General features: G+C 53.5%; 1 protein-coding gene across 8 annotated transcripts in view; it reads right to left on the bottom strand.

Annotated features, from left to right (window-relative positions):
- The window catches only part of TRIM9 (tripartite motif containing 9), a 63638-nt gene extending 50571 nt beyond the window's left edge, over positions 1 to 13067 (bottom strand). For all 8 annotated transcript variants that reach the window (XM_027704056.1, XM_027704058.1, XM_027704059.1 and 5 more), the window contains exon 1: positions 12225 to 13067. In XM_027704056.1, coding sequence (XP_027559857.1) covers positions 12225 to 13040 — 816 coding nt within the window. In that variant the 5' untranslated portion in view covers positions 13041 to 13067. The remainder of the gene's footprint in view (positions 1 to 12224) is intronic.
- Between the last annotated feature and the right edge of the window lie 14 nt (positions 13068 to 13081).

Raw genomic sequence — 13081 nt, 5'->3', positions numbered from 1 at the left:
TATGGCAGGAAGGGCTTTTATCCCTCCACACACACACAGAGCCTGTGCAGTCGTGACATAAATTATCCCCCCGACGCTCCTTTCACTGCACCACAAGGTGAACTGAGATGCCAAATGCTGAGGGCACGAGGTCCTGCCAAAGGATGATCTGTGCTAATTGCCACCAGTGACCTTGTGTAATGTCACTGTCACTGCCTCTGCCGAGCTGCAGATGATCCCAGGAACTGACACAGCACCATAAGAGCATCTCATGTTTCCCCCCCTGGCTGGAGAAGCATCAGACAACTGCAGATGTCCCCTCATGTTTGATTGAGGCCACCTTCCACTAGACCAGCTTGTTCCAAGCCCCATCCAACCCAGCCTGGAACAAACTGAGCAAAACATCTTTGCCTCTGAACCCTCCCCAGATGCTGAGGCACTACAAGATGGGGGAAGAGAATGTTGAGAGTGTGAGGTGGGATCTTATCTCCCTTCCCCTCTCCTCCTCTACCTTTCCACCCTGCAACAGATACATTCCTCCAAGCTTCACACAATGGTGAGATATCCCAGAGAATCACAGAATCAGAGGTTGGAAAAGACTTTCAAGACCATCGAGTCCAACCTGTGCCCGATGCCCACCTTGTCCCCCAGCCCAGAGCACTCAGTGCCACCTCCAGTCTTTCCTTGGACACCTCCAGGGGTGGGGACTCCACCACTGCCCTGTACAGCCCCTTCCAATGCCTCATCACCCTTTCCATGAAGAAATTCTTCCTGAATTTTCCAACCTGAACCTCCCCTGGCACAGCTTGTGGCCTTTTCCTCTCATCCTGTCCTTCATTCCCTGGGAGAAAATCCTGACACCCAAATTCCTACAAACTCCTCTCAGAGAGTTGTAGAGAGCAAGAAGGTTCCCCCTCATCACTCTTTTCTCCAGGCTAGAAGAGATCAGCGTGCTGGCCTTCCTCGGGCACCTTCCTATTGCTCATGGCTCATCCAGGAATCCCATCTCAAGGCCAACCAGGCACATCTGGCACAAGCAAACAGCAGGCCAAGGCAACACGAGCCAGAATCCTGCTGCAACAGGCAGCTGCTCAGCTGGCAACTTGGCAGAGATGTGGGCAAGTCACCTGCCAGCCAGAAATAGAGGAAACATCCTCCTTGGAGCTTCTTGGAGCGTGTCCTTGCCCATCTGACAGCCCAGCACCACGGCAGGAAATCGACAGAGAGCCCAAGTCACAGATGGATCGACTGCTCGGTCGTCTGGTCCCAGCTCCAGAAGAACAGCACCATTCCCACAGCCAACACCATCAAATAACCCCCTTGCCCCTCGCCCTGGGCTGTCATCTGTCATCAGCAGAGCAGGGGGAAGGAGCAGTGCCCACCCCCCTCCTCCTGCCAGCGGGCGAAATCCGAAATGACACAATATCACAACTCTTTGTTGTTGGCTAAAAAAAAAAAATAATTAAAAAAAAATCCTATATCCCCAAATTTTTAAGTGCTGTGCTCCGGGGGAGGTGAGAAATAATCTCCTAGGTGAGAAACTCTGTCTACGCACTCGCTGTGATTCACCAGGCTGTGGGCTCAGCAAACGCCCTTTCGGGCCCTCGTTTCCTGGGAACTCAGCGTCGGGATGGGAGAAGTGTTGGAGCAGGATGGATCCGGGAGCTGTGTGGGTTTTATGTGACAGCGCGACACGAACCCACCGCCGCTGCTCCTCCTCGGAAAGAGCCTCACAAAGAGCTGGCTGGGGATTAAAAGTGGCACAAGAAAGAGGGAGTCGGGCTGAACTACAAAGCAGCACCGAGGAAATGTGTGTCGGGACAATCAGAGGCGCTTTGACTGCTCCCTCAGACAGCAGGGCTAAGACTTCAGTGGGTTTGCCATGAAAGTCAAAGCTTGTTTTACACTTCTGTCTTGTACCCTGCCAAAGAAAGAGCGCTGTGTTCCCAGGAAACAGTGGCATCTGTCACGGAGCCAAGGGACAACGCCGTTAATCCGCCCCTGCTCGCACATCAAGGGCTCTCACCAATTTACCACCTCAGACACCCCAACCCCTGAAAACATTTAAGTCACGCCCTGAAATCTCTGTGACTTCAATTTAAGCCTGGGCAAGTATGGAAGTGCTTTCCCAGGGAGGCTGATGCTCTCATTATGTCCCTGATGGGATTTCACCCAGCCCCGACAGCTCCGGCGCCCTCCGCGTGGCTGGAAGTTCCCAGAACATCTCCACGTGCTCCGTTAGGAATTCACATCACACCACTGGAGGAAAGGAGCTGTGCTAAACACACATTCCCAAGAGGCATCCTTGAACCAGCCAGGGCAGTGGGAGGCAAGGAGAGGATGGACAGGGAGGCTGTGCAATTATTTGCTCAGGAGAAAGAGGCAAAGCCTTGGCGGGGAGAACTGATCTCCAGCCCACCCCTTCCTTTTCCAGCATCCTCAGGGAAGTGTTGCCACAGCTCCCTCCCTCACTGAAGTAAGAACAGCCAAGATTGCACCTGCCAGCATCTTCCCACTCCTCCCCTGCTCCAGGCTGGGTGTTTTGGGTAACACAGCTCAGCCCCGCCAGAAAGGGGAGGAAAGGAACAGAGGCTCTGACCCCAAAGCAATATGTCTTCATCTTGAAATCAATAATGTGCCTTGTTAGAAATAATCCATTTCAAAGCTTGACACAACCCCTCCCCCTCTCCCTTCTCCCGGCTTTACATCCTCCAACAGAGAGACCACAGCACAGAATCAGAGAAACCTTTCTGGGAAGGGATGACACACTGCAGTCAAACCCAGACCTCTACAGATAGAAAGGTCCTTCCCAAGCAGAAATCCCTCTGGCACAGCAAAGCCTCCAGCTAACAAAGGATCAGAGACTCTGGCCAGTCAGTGCACCAAGTGCTGAGCCAGGAATCTCAGAATCCCAGAATGGTTTTGGGTGGGAAGGGACCTTCAAAACAATTTTGTTCCACCCCCTGCCATGGGCAGGGACACCTTCCACTAGCCCTGGTTGCTCCAAGCCCCGTCCAACCTGGCCTGGAACACTTCCAGGGATGGGGTAGTAGCAGCAGCTCCTTCCATTGCCTACAGCCTGCAAAGGTCAAGAGGTAAAAAGCAGGGAGAAGAAAAATGGTGAATTTAACAGAATTAGGGAATTAACACATCTTGAATCAAGGGGCACTGGCTGTCTGGGAAAACAGAGGGATTTCACCAGAGAAAACCCCAAGAGCTGCAGGTGGAAAGCAGAGGAGTGATGCTATGGATGCATGATGCACCCTGGAGCATAAAGTAAAGCCATAAAACATCATTAATTCACGCACAGAGAACAATCCTGCTGCAGGGCACCGTGACAAGAGAAGTGAACTGACCGTGCAAATCCACAAGGGCCAGCCAGGAGCAAGGGGAAAAAGATGGAATTAAATGCAAGGGTCCAATGCCCAAAAAGGAAAAAAAAAAATAAAAAAAAAGAGGATTCCTGGTTGAAAGATGCTCCACGGTCTCAGGGTTTGTGCAAACAGCTTAACTGACATCTCCCAGGTATTTAGGCTTTATAGCCCTTCTCCAAGCTGGAAGCAGCAGCCCCAGTGTGGGCACCCAGGCTGGGATCTCCACATGAGGCATTTATTTGGAGTTGCAAACATGATCTTCCACTCCAGTGGCTCGGTGCTGCTGCATCCGCTTCCATGGAGCCGTGTTCCCTCACCCCAGCTGTGGATCCGACCTCCTCCTCCTGGGAAAGGCAACTGTGGCTCCAGCCCACAGCACTCCAGGCAATATCCATGCATGCCTTATTAACATCCAATTCCCATCCTTTTTTTTTTTTTTTTTTCAAAATCCATCAACTCATATAAGGTTAGTAAAGGGGAAAGGGTAATTAACACTGATGGGAAATCCCTCAACCCCTAGATCCCTCCCAGAGCAATTTCTGCTGCTACAAACAGAGCGTGCCCCTATTATAACCTCTGTATTTCTGTAACCCAGGGAATTTAATGGCTAATTAAATGCAAAATCGTGAGCCAAAACCTAATCCATGCTGTGCCCACTGTGTTTTAGGTTGGCATCACCCCTCGCAGTCAGGGACCTCTCTGCTCTCACCTGCTGCTACAGCCACGTGCTGGCTCAAGAAAATTTCAAAATTAATTTGATCTTGTTCTTTTCTACCTAGAAATTCTGCCCTTATCAGGAAAAGTCAAACCTCTGCTGAGGCTTTTCCAGCCAGCTCCGGGACAGGCTGTTCCCAAACCTGCATCCAGTTCTGAAGGCAAAACAGGAGCCACAAACAAAATTTGCCTTTGACAGGAAAGCTGAATTCTTTGACCTGCTGTTCTCAGCTCAGGTCTCCTTTCTGCATTTATCAGGGAGATGCCACTGGTACAGGGGAAAGTTTCTCTATATTTCTATTGATATGTCCCCCTGTTAAAGAGTTTAACAGCTTTCCTTTTCATGCCCACCTGGTAGGACCCTCATCCTCTCAAGACACCCCTCAGTGGTGGTCCCACAGCACTGGTTTACCCAACCATCCTGCTCTGTCCACTTAAAACTTGGATGGTCCACGGGGATTTGAAAAACTCACCCTGAGAGCTTTACCCCTCAGAGGAATTCCACACCAGCCTCTGCCTCTCCTTCTAGGACATTACCTGAGCTAAGGTCACCAGAGATTTATACCACCAGCTCCCTCTGGCTTATGTGCTTGCTCTAAATAGATATTTATCCAATTCATCCCTGCAGGACTATCTGAATGGACAGGGAATGAACTGGCTTATTTATAAGCCAATTTAACGGGTAAAATGCATCCCGTGGCCCCGTGGAAAAAATGCTTCATCCCAAGAACAAAGCAGGGAACAAGGCTGACAAAAGAGCAGTTTTGAGAGTTGGGGAGTTCTTCTTTAATTATCCTTTCATAACAGCTGGGAAGAGCAATGCAATTCAAAAGCACTCTGAATTAAATGAGTGCGTGTGTGAATCACGCAGGCTCATCAAGGGCTGATGAAAGTTTCTTGAAACTTCAGGAAAGAGAACAAAAGACATATGTCTTAAATATCTAGGAAGTACACCACAAGACTCCTAAACAGGATTTTGGGGTTATATGTGAACAGGCTGTGGCAGGTGGAGAAAAGAGGTGAGATTTAAATTAGATATTGGGAAGGAATTCCTGGCTGTGAGGGTGGGGAGGCCCCGGCACAGGTTGCCCAGAGAAACTGTGGCTGCCCCTGGATCCCTGGAAGTGTTCCAGACCAGGTTGGATGGGGCTTGGAGCAACCTGGGCTAGTGGAAGGTGTCCCTGCCCATGGCAGGGGGTGGAACTGGATGATCTTTAATGCCCCTTCCAACCCAAACCAGTCTGTGATTCTATGACTCAATAAGTGACACCAGGCAGATTTTCCCTCTGAAAACCTAAGCTTTTGGGTGCTGGATTACTTAGAAGAGCAGGAACAAGCAATGCAGAGCAGCCCCAAAGCCTCCTGAGATCATGTTCCCAACAAAGATCCATCCTGCACCACTGTCAGCTCTCCGAGTGCATCCTGTGAAACCTGGTAAATGAACAGCAAAGCTTCTTTCTCACCCTCAAGTCATTTACTTAACACCAGGTGCAGTTTTTGCCCTGTTTGTTAATTCTACTGTTTTTTCAGGCTAGGGATGTGGTGAGGGGGGAAACTCTGGCTGACACACCTGCTGAAAATTCCACAAAAGAGACACAAGAATTAGTCCCTGGGCTGATTTTTTAACTCATTCCAGCTGTGGTGCTCCTGACTTGCACCACAGTAAATGCAGCGAGGAATGTGGACCCAGTGGGATCCTTCATTCATAAAGTGGCCAATAAAAGAAAGAAGATGTGGAGTGATTGGAAAAGGTTTGATATTTACAGAGTGCAGGGACGTTCTGGATGAAGACGGACCCAACCAAATATCAATCTCCATGTTGAGATGCTTTGAAGCCTTTGGAGGGCCTGAGACAAACAATACAAAACAGCATCATCCTGTTGGGTCAGTGTATTTTTGGACTTCAGAATCACAGAATCACAGAATTTTTGGGCTGGAAGGGACCTTAAAGGCCAGATTTTTCCAACCCCCTGCCATGGGCAGGGACACCTTCCACTATCCCAGGTTGCTCCAAGCCCTGTCCAACCTGCCCTTGGGCACTTCCAGGGATCCAGGGGCAGCCACAGCTTCTCTGGGCAACCTGTGCCAGGGCCTCACCACCCTCACAGGGAGGAATTCCTTCCTCACATCTCCTCTAAGCTTCCCACTGGAATGGATGGAGCTGCAGTGATTTACACTCGCTCTGAGATGGCTCTGGGCCCATTTCCATCTGCAAATAACTAAGAGGACATCTCCTGGCATCAGCTGCTCCACAGGCTCCAAGAACACCTCGTAGAACCTGCTGTACCACATTACCTTTGATTAAGAGGATATCTGTGTTTGCTCCTTCCTCCATTAACTGTAGTAAGTGCAGAGGGAAGAGCCACCTGGCAGAAAGCTGTTTTCTAAATAAATTAATGTAAGGTGGAAGCCTCACCTCCAGATCCCGGGCAAACACAAGCTGGTGTGAATCACAGAATCATTCAGGCTGGAAAAGGCCTTTAAATCATTGAGTCCGACTGCCAGGGCCACCCGTGTCCCCAGGTGCCACATCCACAGGGCTTTTAAATCCCTCCAGGGATGGGGACTCCACCACTGCCCTGGGCAGCTGTGCCAGGGCTGCACAACCCTTTGGGTGAAGAAATTTCCCCTAATATCCAATCTTAACCTCCCCTGGCACAGCTTGAGCCCGTTTCCTCTTGTCCTGCCTGTGTTACCTGGGAGAAGAGACCAATCCCACCTTGCCCCCCCTCCTGTCAGGGGGTTGCAGAGCCAGAAGGTCCCCCCTGAGCCTCCTTTTCTCCAGACTGAGCCCCCCCCAGCTCCCTCAGCTGCTCCTGGAGCTCCAGACCCTGACATTTACTTGCTTTTCCCAACTTTAAAGCATCTCAGCCTGTTTGCCCCTCTCTCTGGAGCAACTGGGAAAACTGTTGGGCACTGCTGGAGGAGAGCAGGGACCCTGCAGATGGCAGGTGATGGAGCAAAGGCAGTGGGATTTGGGAAGGCCCTCACACCAAAGCTTGGGAAAGAGCATTGCCTGACACAGGGAAACATTAAGGATTCTCCTCGCTTCTGTTTTGGCAGCAAATATTTTACTTTGCAAAGGCAAACACATCTTGGCCATGCAGCAACTCCCTGGATACCTCCCCAAGCGCTGTGGGCTGCAGGAATTCCCACGGACCCGACAGCAGCACATTCCCAGTGCCTCAGGAAAGCAAATTCCCACAAAAGTTCCTCTGGCAGCAAGCACAGGGGCCTGGCCAAGTGAGCTGATGAAAAACTCTGTCTGCTCGCCCCTGACTTGGCTCCTGTGCCCGCTGTTCCCTGGGCACAAACTGAGAGGCACTGGCAGGGTTTTCCACCCCTGGTTCTCCCTAGATGCGCAAAACTGCTGGAATAAAGTCCTGCTGTGCACAGGATTCTTGGTATTTAATAGGGCTTGCCCTGCATCCCTCATCCCATCTGTGTTAGTGACAGCCTGGAGGGGGGCTGAGGTCTAGGTGAGCCCTAATTAGCCTCTGATTACTGACCATCATTACTGTTTCCACACAGCGTGGAATGCAAATTCCCAGGCTGGGCTCTCCTGCAGCCTGCAGAGATGCTGCAGGGGTTTGCAGTCTGAGGACAGTTTGTGTCTTTGGACTGGGCAATCCCTTCCCAGGCAGTCAAATCCCATGGAAAATTATAATGGAGAGCACTATTTACCTTCCACCGAAGTCAAGACCTGTTTCTGCTTCGCCACAAGAGGAACTGGAACAGGCCTGACCTGCTCCTCCAGGCAGAGCAGAGTGTGATCCCACCCCAGAGCCTTGGTGTAGAATCATGGAATTGTTTAGACTGGAAAAGATCTCTAAGTCCAACTGTTCCCCCAGCACTGCCAAGGCCACCACTGACCCACGTCCCCAAGTGCCACATCCACGTGGCTTTTAAATCCCTCCAGGGATGGGGGCTCCACCACACTCCTTTACAGGACTCGTGCTCTAGACCCTTCACCAGCTTCCTTGCCCTTCTATGGAAGCACAAGGCAAAAGGAATGTGAATGGGATGGTAGTGGAGAGAAGAGGCAACACCCTGTGAGCTCCTGAGAAGAAACCCACGATCCCAACCCAAAGGAGAGGGAAGCTTTTTGCTCTGCTGCCCCAAAAATGAGCAGAAACTCTTCGCCGTGGAACCACTGACTTCTTCAGCTTTTTTTTCCCCACACAGTAGATCCAGGTTCACCTTTGCTGCAGTTGGGATACTGATCTCAAAGACAAAAGGAGCCTCTGGCAGGCATGACCCACCCCAGGGAGGGTGTCCAGCCATGGGGTGAGAAGTGCCAGGGGCTCTGCAGAGCACAGCCAGATACACGAGTGATGGGCAACAACTGGATACCCTACGAGAGAGGGGCAGGAATAACTGCTCTGCATCACTGTCTCTCCAGTGCCTAACCCCAAAATCTTTCAAACCTGCTTAAAACCTGCTACCAGAACCCACAAACTTCTGGCAATCCTTTTCACCATGAACCAACAAGGGTAAAATGTTTTTGAGACAGAGCTTGATCAACGGATGGATGGGATTTCAGGGCTGTAAGAGACAGGGAGACCCTGGAGATCCCTTCCAGCCCGTGTGTATTTGCACACACACACCCATCCATGTGTCCTTCCATCCATCTATGCATCCATCCATCTGTAAAAACACATCATCAAGCTGCTGAGCCTGCACTCACCACACACTTCCCAGCAAAAGCAAGAGGGACTCGGATGTGCAAAGAATAAATGATTCAGCTCCATCTTGTGCTTCTGCTCCTGATATGCCAAGCAGCACTCCAGCTTGCCAGGATAAAACCCAGACAGCTGCAATATCTGCACAAAACTGGGACAATTCAGATTAAAAACCCATTTTCCTCCCCGTTCCTCTGAATATCTACCCCTCTCCTGACAACGGTCCTGAAAGGGAGATAGGAAGAGAGAGGATTTCTCACAGCTTAGAAATCCCATCTCCCTGAATTACAACCGACCGTGCCTCAGCACAGATTATTTTGAAAGGATCATCTGCGAGAGCCACACGGGTGAAAATTGGGGCAGTTCCCCAAGAGGCCCCCGTGAAAAGCCCTTTGCTCTCCCGCTCCAAAGCCGAGCACGCTGCACTTAACGCTGATCGCCCCCGGGCTTGACAATCACCTACTGGGGCGTGAACTGCTGCTGCTTTCAAGAACAACAGCTCATGGAGGCACTCCGGGGTCATCACAGGCTGCAGAGAGAATCACAACCTCCTTGGGTCAGAAATGAGCAGCACAGATGGATCCCAGAGAGGGATTTCACACGGAGAGGTGTTGGAAGGGCAGAAGGGAACTCAGGAGCGGGGGGTAAACTAAAAGAAGGTCGATTTGGATTGGAGATTAGGAAGAAATTCTTGGCTGGGAGGGTGGGGAGGCCCTGGCACAGGTTGCCCAGAGAAGCTGTGGCTGCCCCTGGATCCCTGGAAGTGTTCCAGACCAGGTTGGATGGGGCTTGGAGAAACCTGGGATAGTGGAAGGTGTCCCTGCCCATGGCAGGGGATGGAATGAGATGGTCTTTAAGGTCCTTTCAACACAAACCATTCCATGATTTTTTAAGCTTGTCCTTTCCTAGGAGCTGGAGGTAATCATTACACTGCTCATCAGGGAGAAAAGATCAGGCAAAAAGGGACAGACACCCTTTCAGCAAGTCTGGTTCGTGCCACAGGCCTGTCCCCTCAAAAAAATAACACCCAGATACTTTTCCATGGGTTTCACTGCTCACATCTGCAGTGTTTTGGTTCCTTAATGCCCAGTCCCAACCAGGATAAAGTCTGAAGTTCAACAGCATTGATTTTATAGTTTGGATAACAAAAATCAAGGCCAATAGCCTCTTCTCTTGATTTTGTTAGATGGCACCTCAGGGAGCAATCTGAGCTCTGGCCCTGAAATCACTCCTTCAATTATACCATAACACCATATTTAACACAAGAGACTCTTTTCTCTCCCCCAACCAGCAAACACCAGGGAAGAGCCAGGAACCCCTGCAGAAACACAGCTCACTCGAGGCAGGTGAGACTCCGCTTTTCAATTTCCAAAAATCTGAAAGCAATTGCACGAAAATCATTATCTGAAATAACAGTTACAGCTCCACGTCTGTTACCCACATCAAGGAAATACTGCGTGGCCACAGCTCTCCCCTGGGAAAAGGTATTTTGAAGGAAAGGCAGAGCATTCAGGGAAGGATAAACCATCCTAATCAAGAACAAAAGGAATGGAATATTTGAGTACTTGCACATGAAGTTGTGCAGATGCTCGTGGGTGTATCAGTGCGTGCCTTGCTGCACCTCAAGCAAAGCAGGGGAAGCCAAAACCTTATGGAAAGGCCTGATGCCTGTTGGATTTCTCTTGTTTTGGAGCACAGCACCGACAGCTGGACCTGGCTCTGCTCCTGCTCTGTGAGCCCAGAGCAAAGGGGTTCATCCTGCACCAAGAGCTGAGCCAGCAGGACCAGACTCTGGAGAACAGGCTGCTCTTGCACGGCGAGCACTCGCTGGGTTTCGTAACAGGCAAGAGGAATAAGATGCTCACAGCATCCAACAGCTCATGCCATGCTAGCAAGGAATCATGGAATGGGTGAGGCTGGGAGGGATCACAGTGGGTCATCTGATCCAACCTCCCTGTTCAAACAGGGTTCCCCAGAGCCTGTCACTCAGGACTGTGCCCAGGCAGCTTTGGAATGCCTCTGGTGAGGGAGACTCCACAGCCTCTCTGGGAAGCCACATTAGGATCATGGAATCACAGAATTCCAGAATGGTTTGGGTTGGAAGGGACCTTAAAGCTCATTCCAACTCCCTGCCATGGGCGGGGACACCTCCCACTAGACCAGGTTGCTCCAAGCCCCGTCCAGCCTGGCCTGAACAGGAAAGAAGTTCTTCCTTATGTTCAGATGGAATTCCCTGTGTTTCTGTCTCCTGTGATCAGGTCAGCAGTCACCTGTGCCATGGTGCTCCTGCTGGCTTTGGGATCACTGGCTGCACCCTGCACATGAGGACGAGGACAAGGGCACCAAAACCTGCTCTGGCACATGAGCCTCACCTCTGTTGGAGCGCTGGGAAGCCAGGGAGGAGGAGTTCCTGCCCCCGGCAAAACGGGGTCAGGAAAAGCCCCTTCCAGCAGCTTCAGGCACCACCGAACCCTTCCTCCCACAACAACATAATGTGTTACCCTTTTTGGGGCACCACGACAAGCGACAGCTTGTCCCTGCGTGCACCCACTGACCCAATTCGGGGCGCAGAGTTGCATCCCAGCGATCCGCGTCCTCCACGGACCACGCGCTTCCAAAGCATGACTGAGTCATTCCTGGAAAGCAATCCAGCCGAGTCCCTTCCACCAGGCAGGTCACCCCCCCCCGCCTCACTCCCCAGCTCCTTGTCGCAGGTCGCCCCACCTGCTCCCGCCCGCTCGGATTTGCCGGAGTGGGGGCCAATTATCCCAATGTTCATCCAAGGAGTGACGCCCATCTCCTTGCGCCCTGTCCGCCCGTGTCCCAGTCACTTCTGCCCCAGTTCCTACGGTCACTGGAGGAGGGAGGGAGGCAGCGGGGTGGATGGAGCTGAGCTGGAGCTGATGACGGCACATCCCCGCCTGAAGCGCTGGGATCCTCTCGTCCTGCGTGGACGTGTGCGGGAGCGAGTACGCTCCCGAGAGCTGATCAGTATTCCGCGAGAGGCTCCGCTACCGCGCTGCCATCCCTCTATCCCTCCATCCCTCCTCCTCCCTGTGCCGGGGGAGGTGGCACCCCTTCCCCAGCAGCACCCCACGGCGCCCAGCTCCCGGCCCCCACACATCCTCCCCCGCGAGAGATTTCACACCTCCCTCCTCCCGAAACCACCGCTCCCTGTTGCTTTCCCGGCCCTGCGGCGCAGATGTCCCCGATCCACCTCCGGGCCCTGCCAGGCGTGACTCGGGGACCCGCGGGGGGAGCATCATCTGCACGATTTGGGGACACACGGGAGCATCGCGTGCACGATGCCAACCTCCCCGTGCCGGGAGGGCAACGCTCCTCTCCGGCGAGGCTCCAAAACGCCAGTGGGAGAGGGCGGGTGGGGGGTGCTGGGGAAGATGTGATGTGCGGGTCAAGGCGTGCCGGGCAGGTGCCCCTCTGCACCGGGGAGGGCACCCCGAGGGCCGGGGCTCACCTTGTGGAGCTTCCACATGGCTCCCAGCGCCTTGACCTCGTGGCTGGAGTGCTTGCCCTCCTCCAGGCACTGGTAGCAGACGGGGCTCTTGCACTGCACGCAGTACATGCTGTGGTTCTCCAGCTCGTGGTCGGTGCAGGTGGAGATCTTGCGGGGGCTCAGCCGGCGGCTGACGCGGCCCTGGGCCGGGGGGACCAGGCGGTGCTTGGCCAGCGGCCCCCGCGGCGGGTGGCACCGCAGGCGGCACGGGTCGCAGTAGAACACGTCGCACTGCTCGCACATCACGGCCGCCTCCTTGGGCGCCTTCTCGCAGAGCTGGCACCGCAGGGCCGCCGCCCTGCCCTGCTGGTAGCGGTCGATGACGCCCTCGAGCAGCCGGTTGCGGGGGAAGCCCCGCAGCCCGCGCTCGTCCAGCACCAGGCTGCGGTGGCACTGCGGGCAGGTCAGGCACGCGTTGCGCGGCGGCGGCGGCGGCGCCAGCGCGGCGGGGGGCGGCGGGGCGGCCGGCGGGAACACCCGCACCCCGTTCGGGGACTTCTGGCACGGCGTGGTGGGAGCGCTGGCGAACCCCCCGTAGGAGCCGTAGCCGCTGTCCGCCTCGCTGTAGAGGCTCATCTTGTCCAGGTCCAGGTAGTCATAGTCGGAGACGGCCGAGCCCGAGGCGCGGCGGCTCTGCGGGGACTCCGAGTCCGGCGTCTGCACCAGGATGTTGCGGGCGCACGCCTGGCACAGGTTGTGCGAGCAGGGCAGGATGATGGGCTCCCGGTAGAAGGAGCCGCACACCGGGCATTTCAGCTCCTCTTCCATCTCTTCCATAGGGGAACGGTAAGGCGCGCGGCGGGCGGGCGGTCGGTCGG

This window comes from Neopelma chrysocephalum, unplaced genomic scaffold (genome assembly GCF_003984885.1).
Source record: "Neopelma chrysocephalum unplaced genomic scaffold, ASM398488v2 Primary Assembly neopelma1_253, whole genome shotgun sequence".
In the NCBI taxonomy this organism is placed as follows: domain Eukaryota; kingdom Metazoa; phylum Chordata; class Aves; order Passeriformes; family Pipridae; genus Neopelma; species Neopelma chrysocephalum.
The sequence above is the reverse complement of the archived record's forward strand: the minus strand, read 5'-3'. Positions and strand labels throughout refer to the sequence as shown.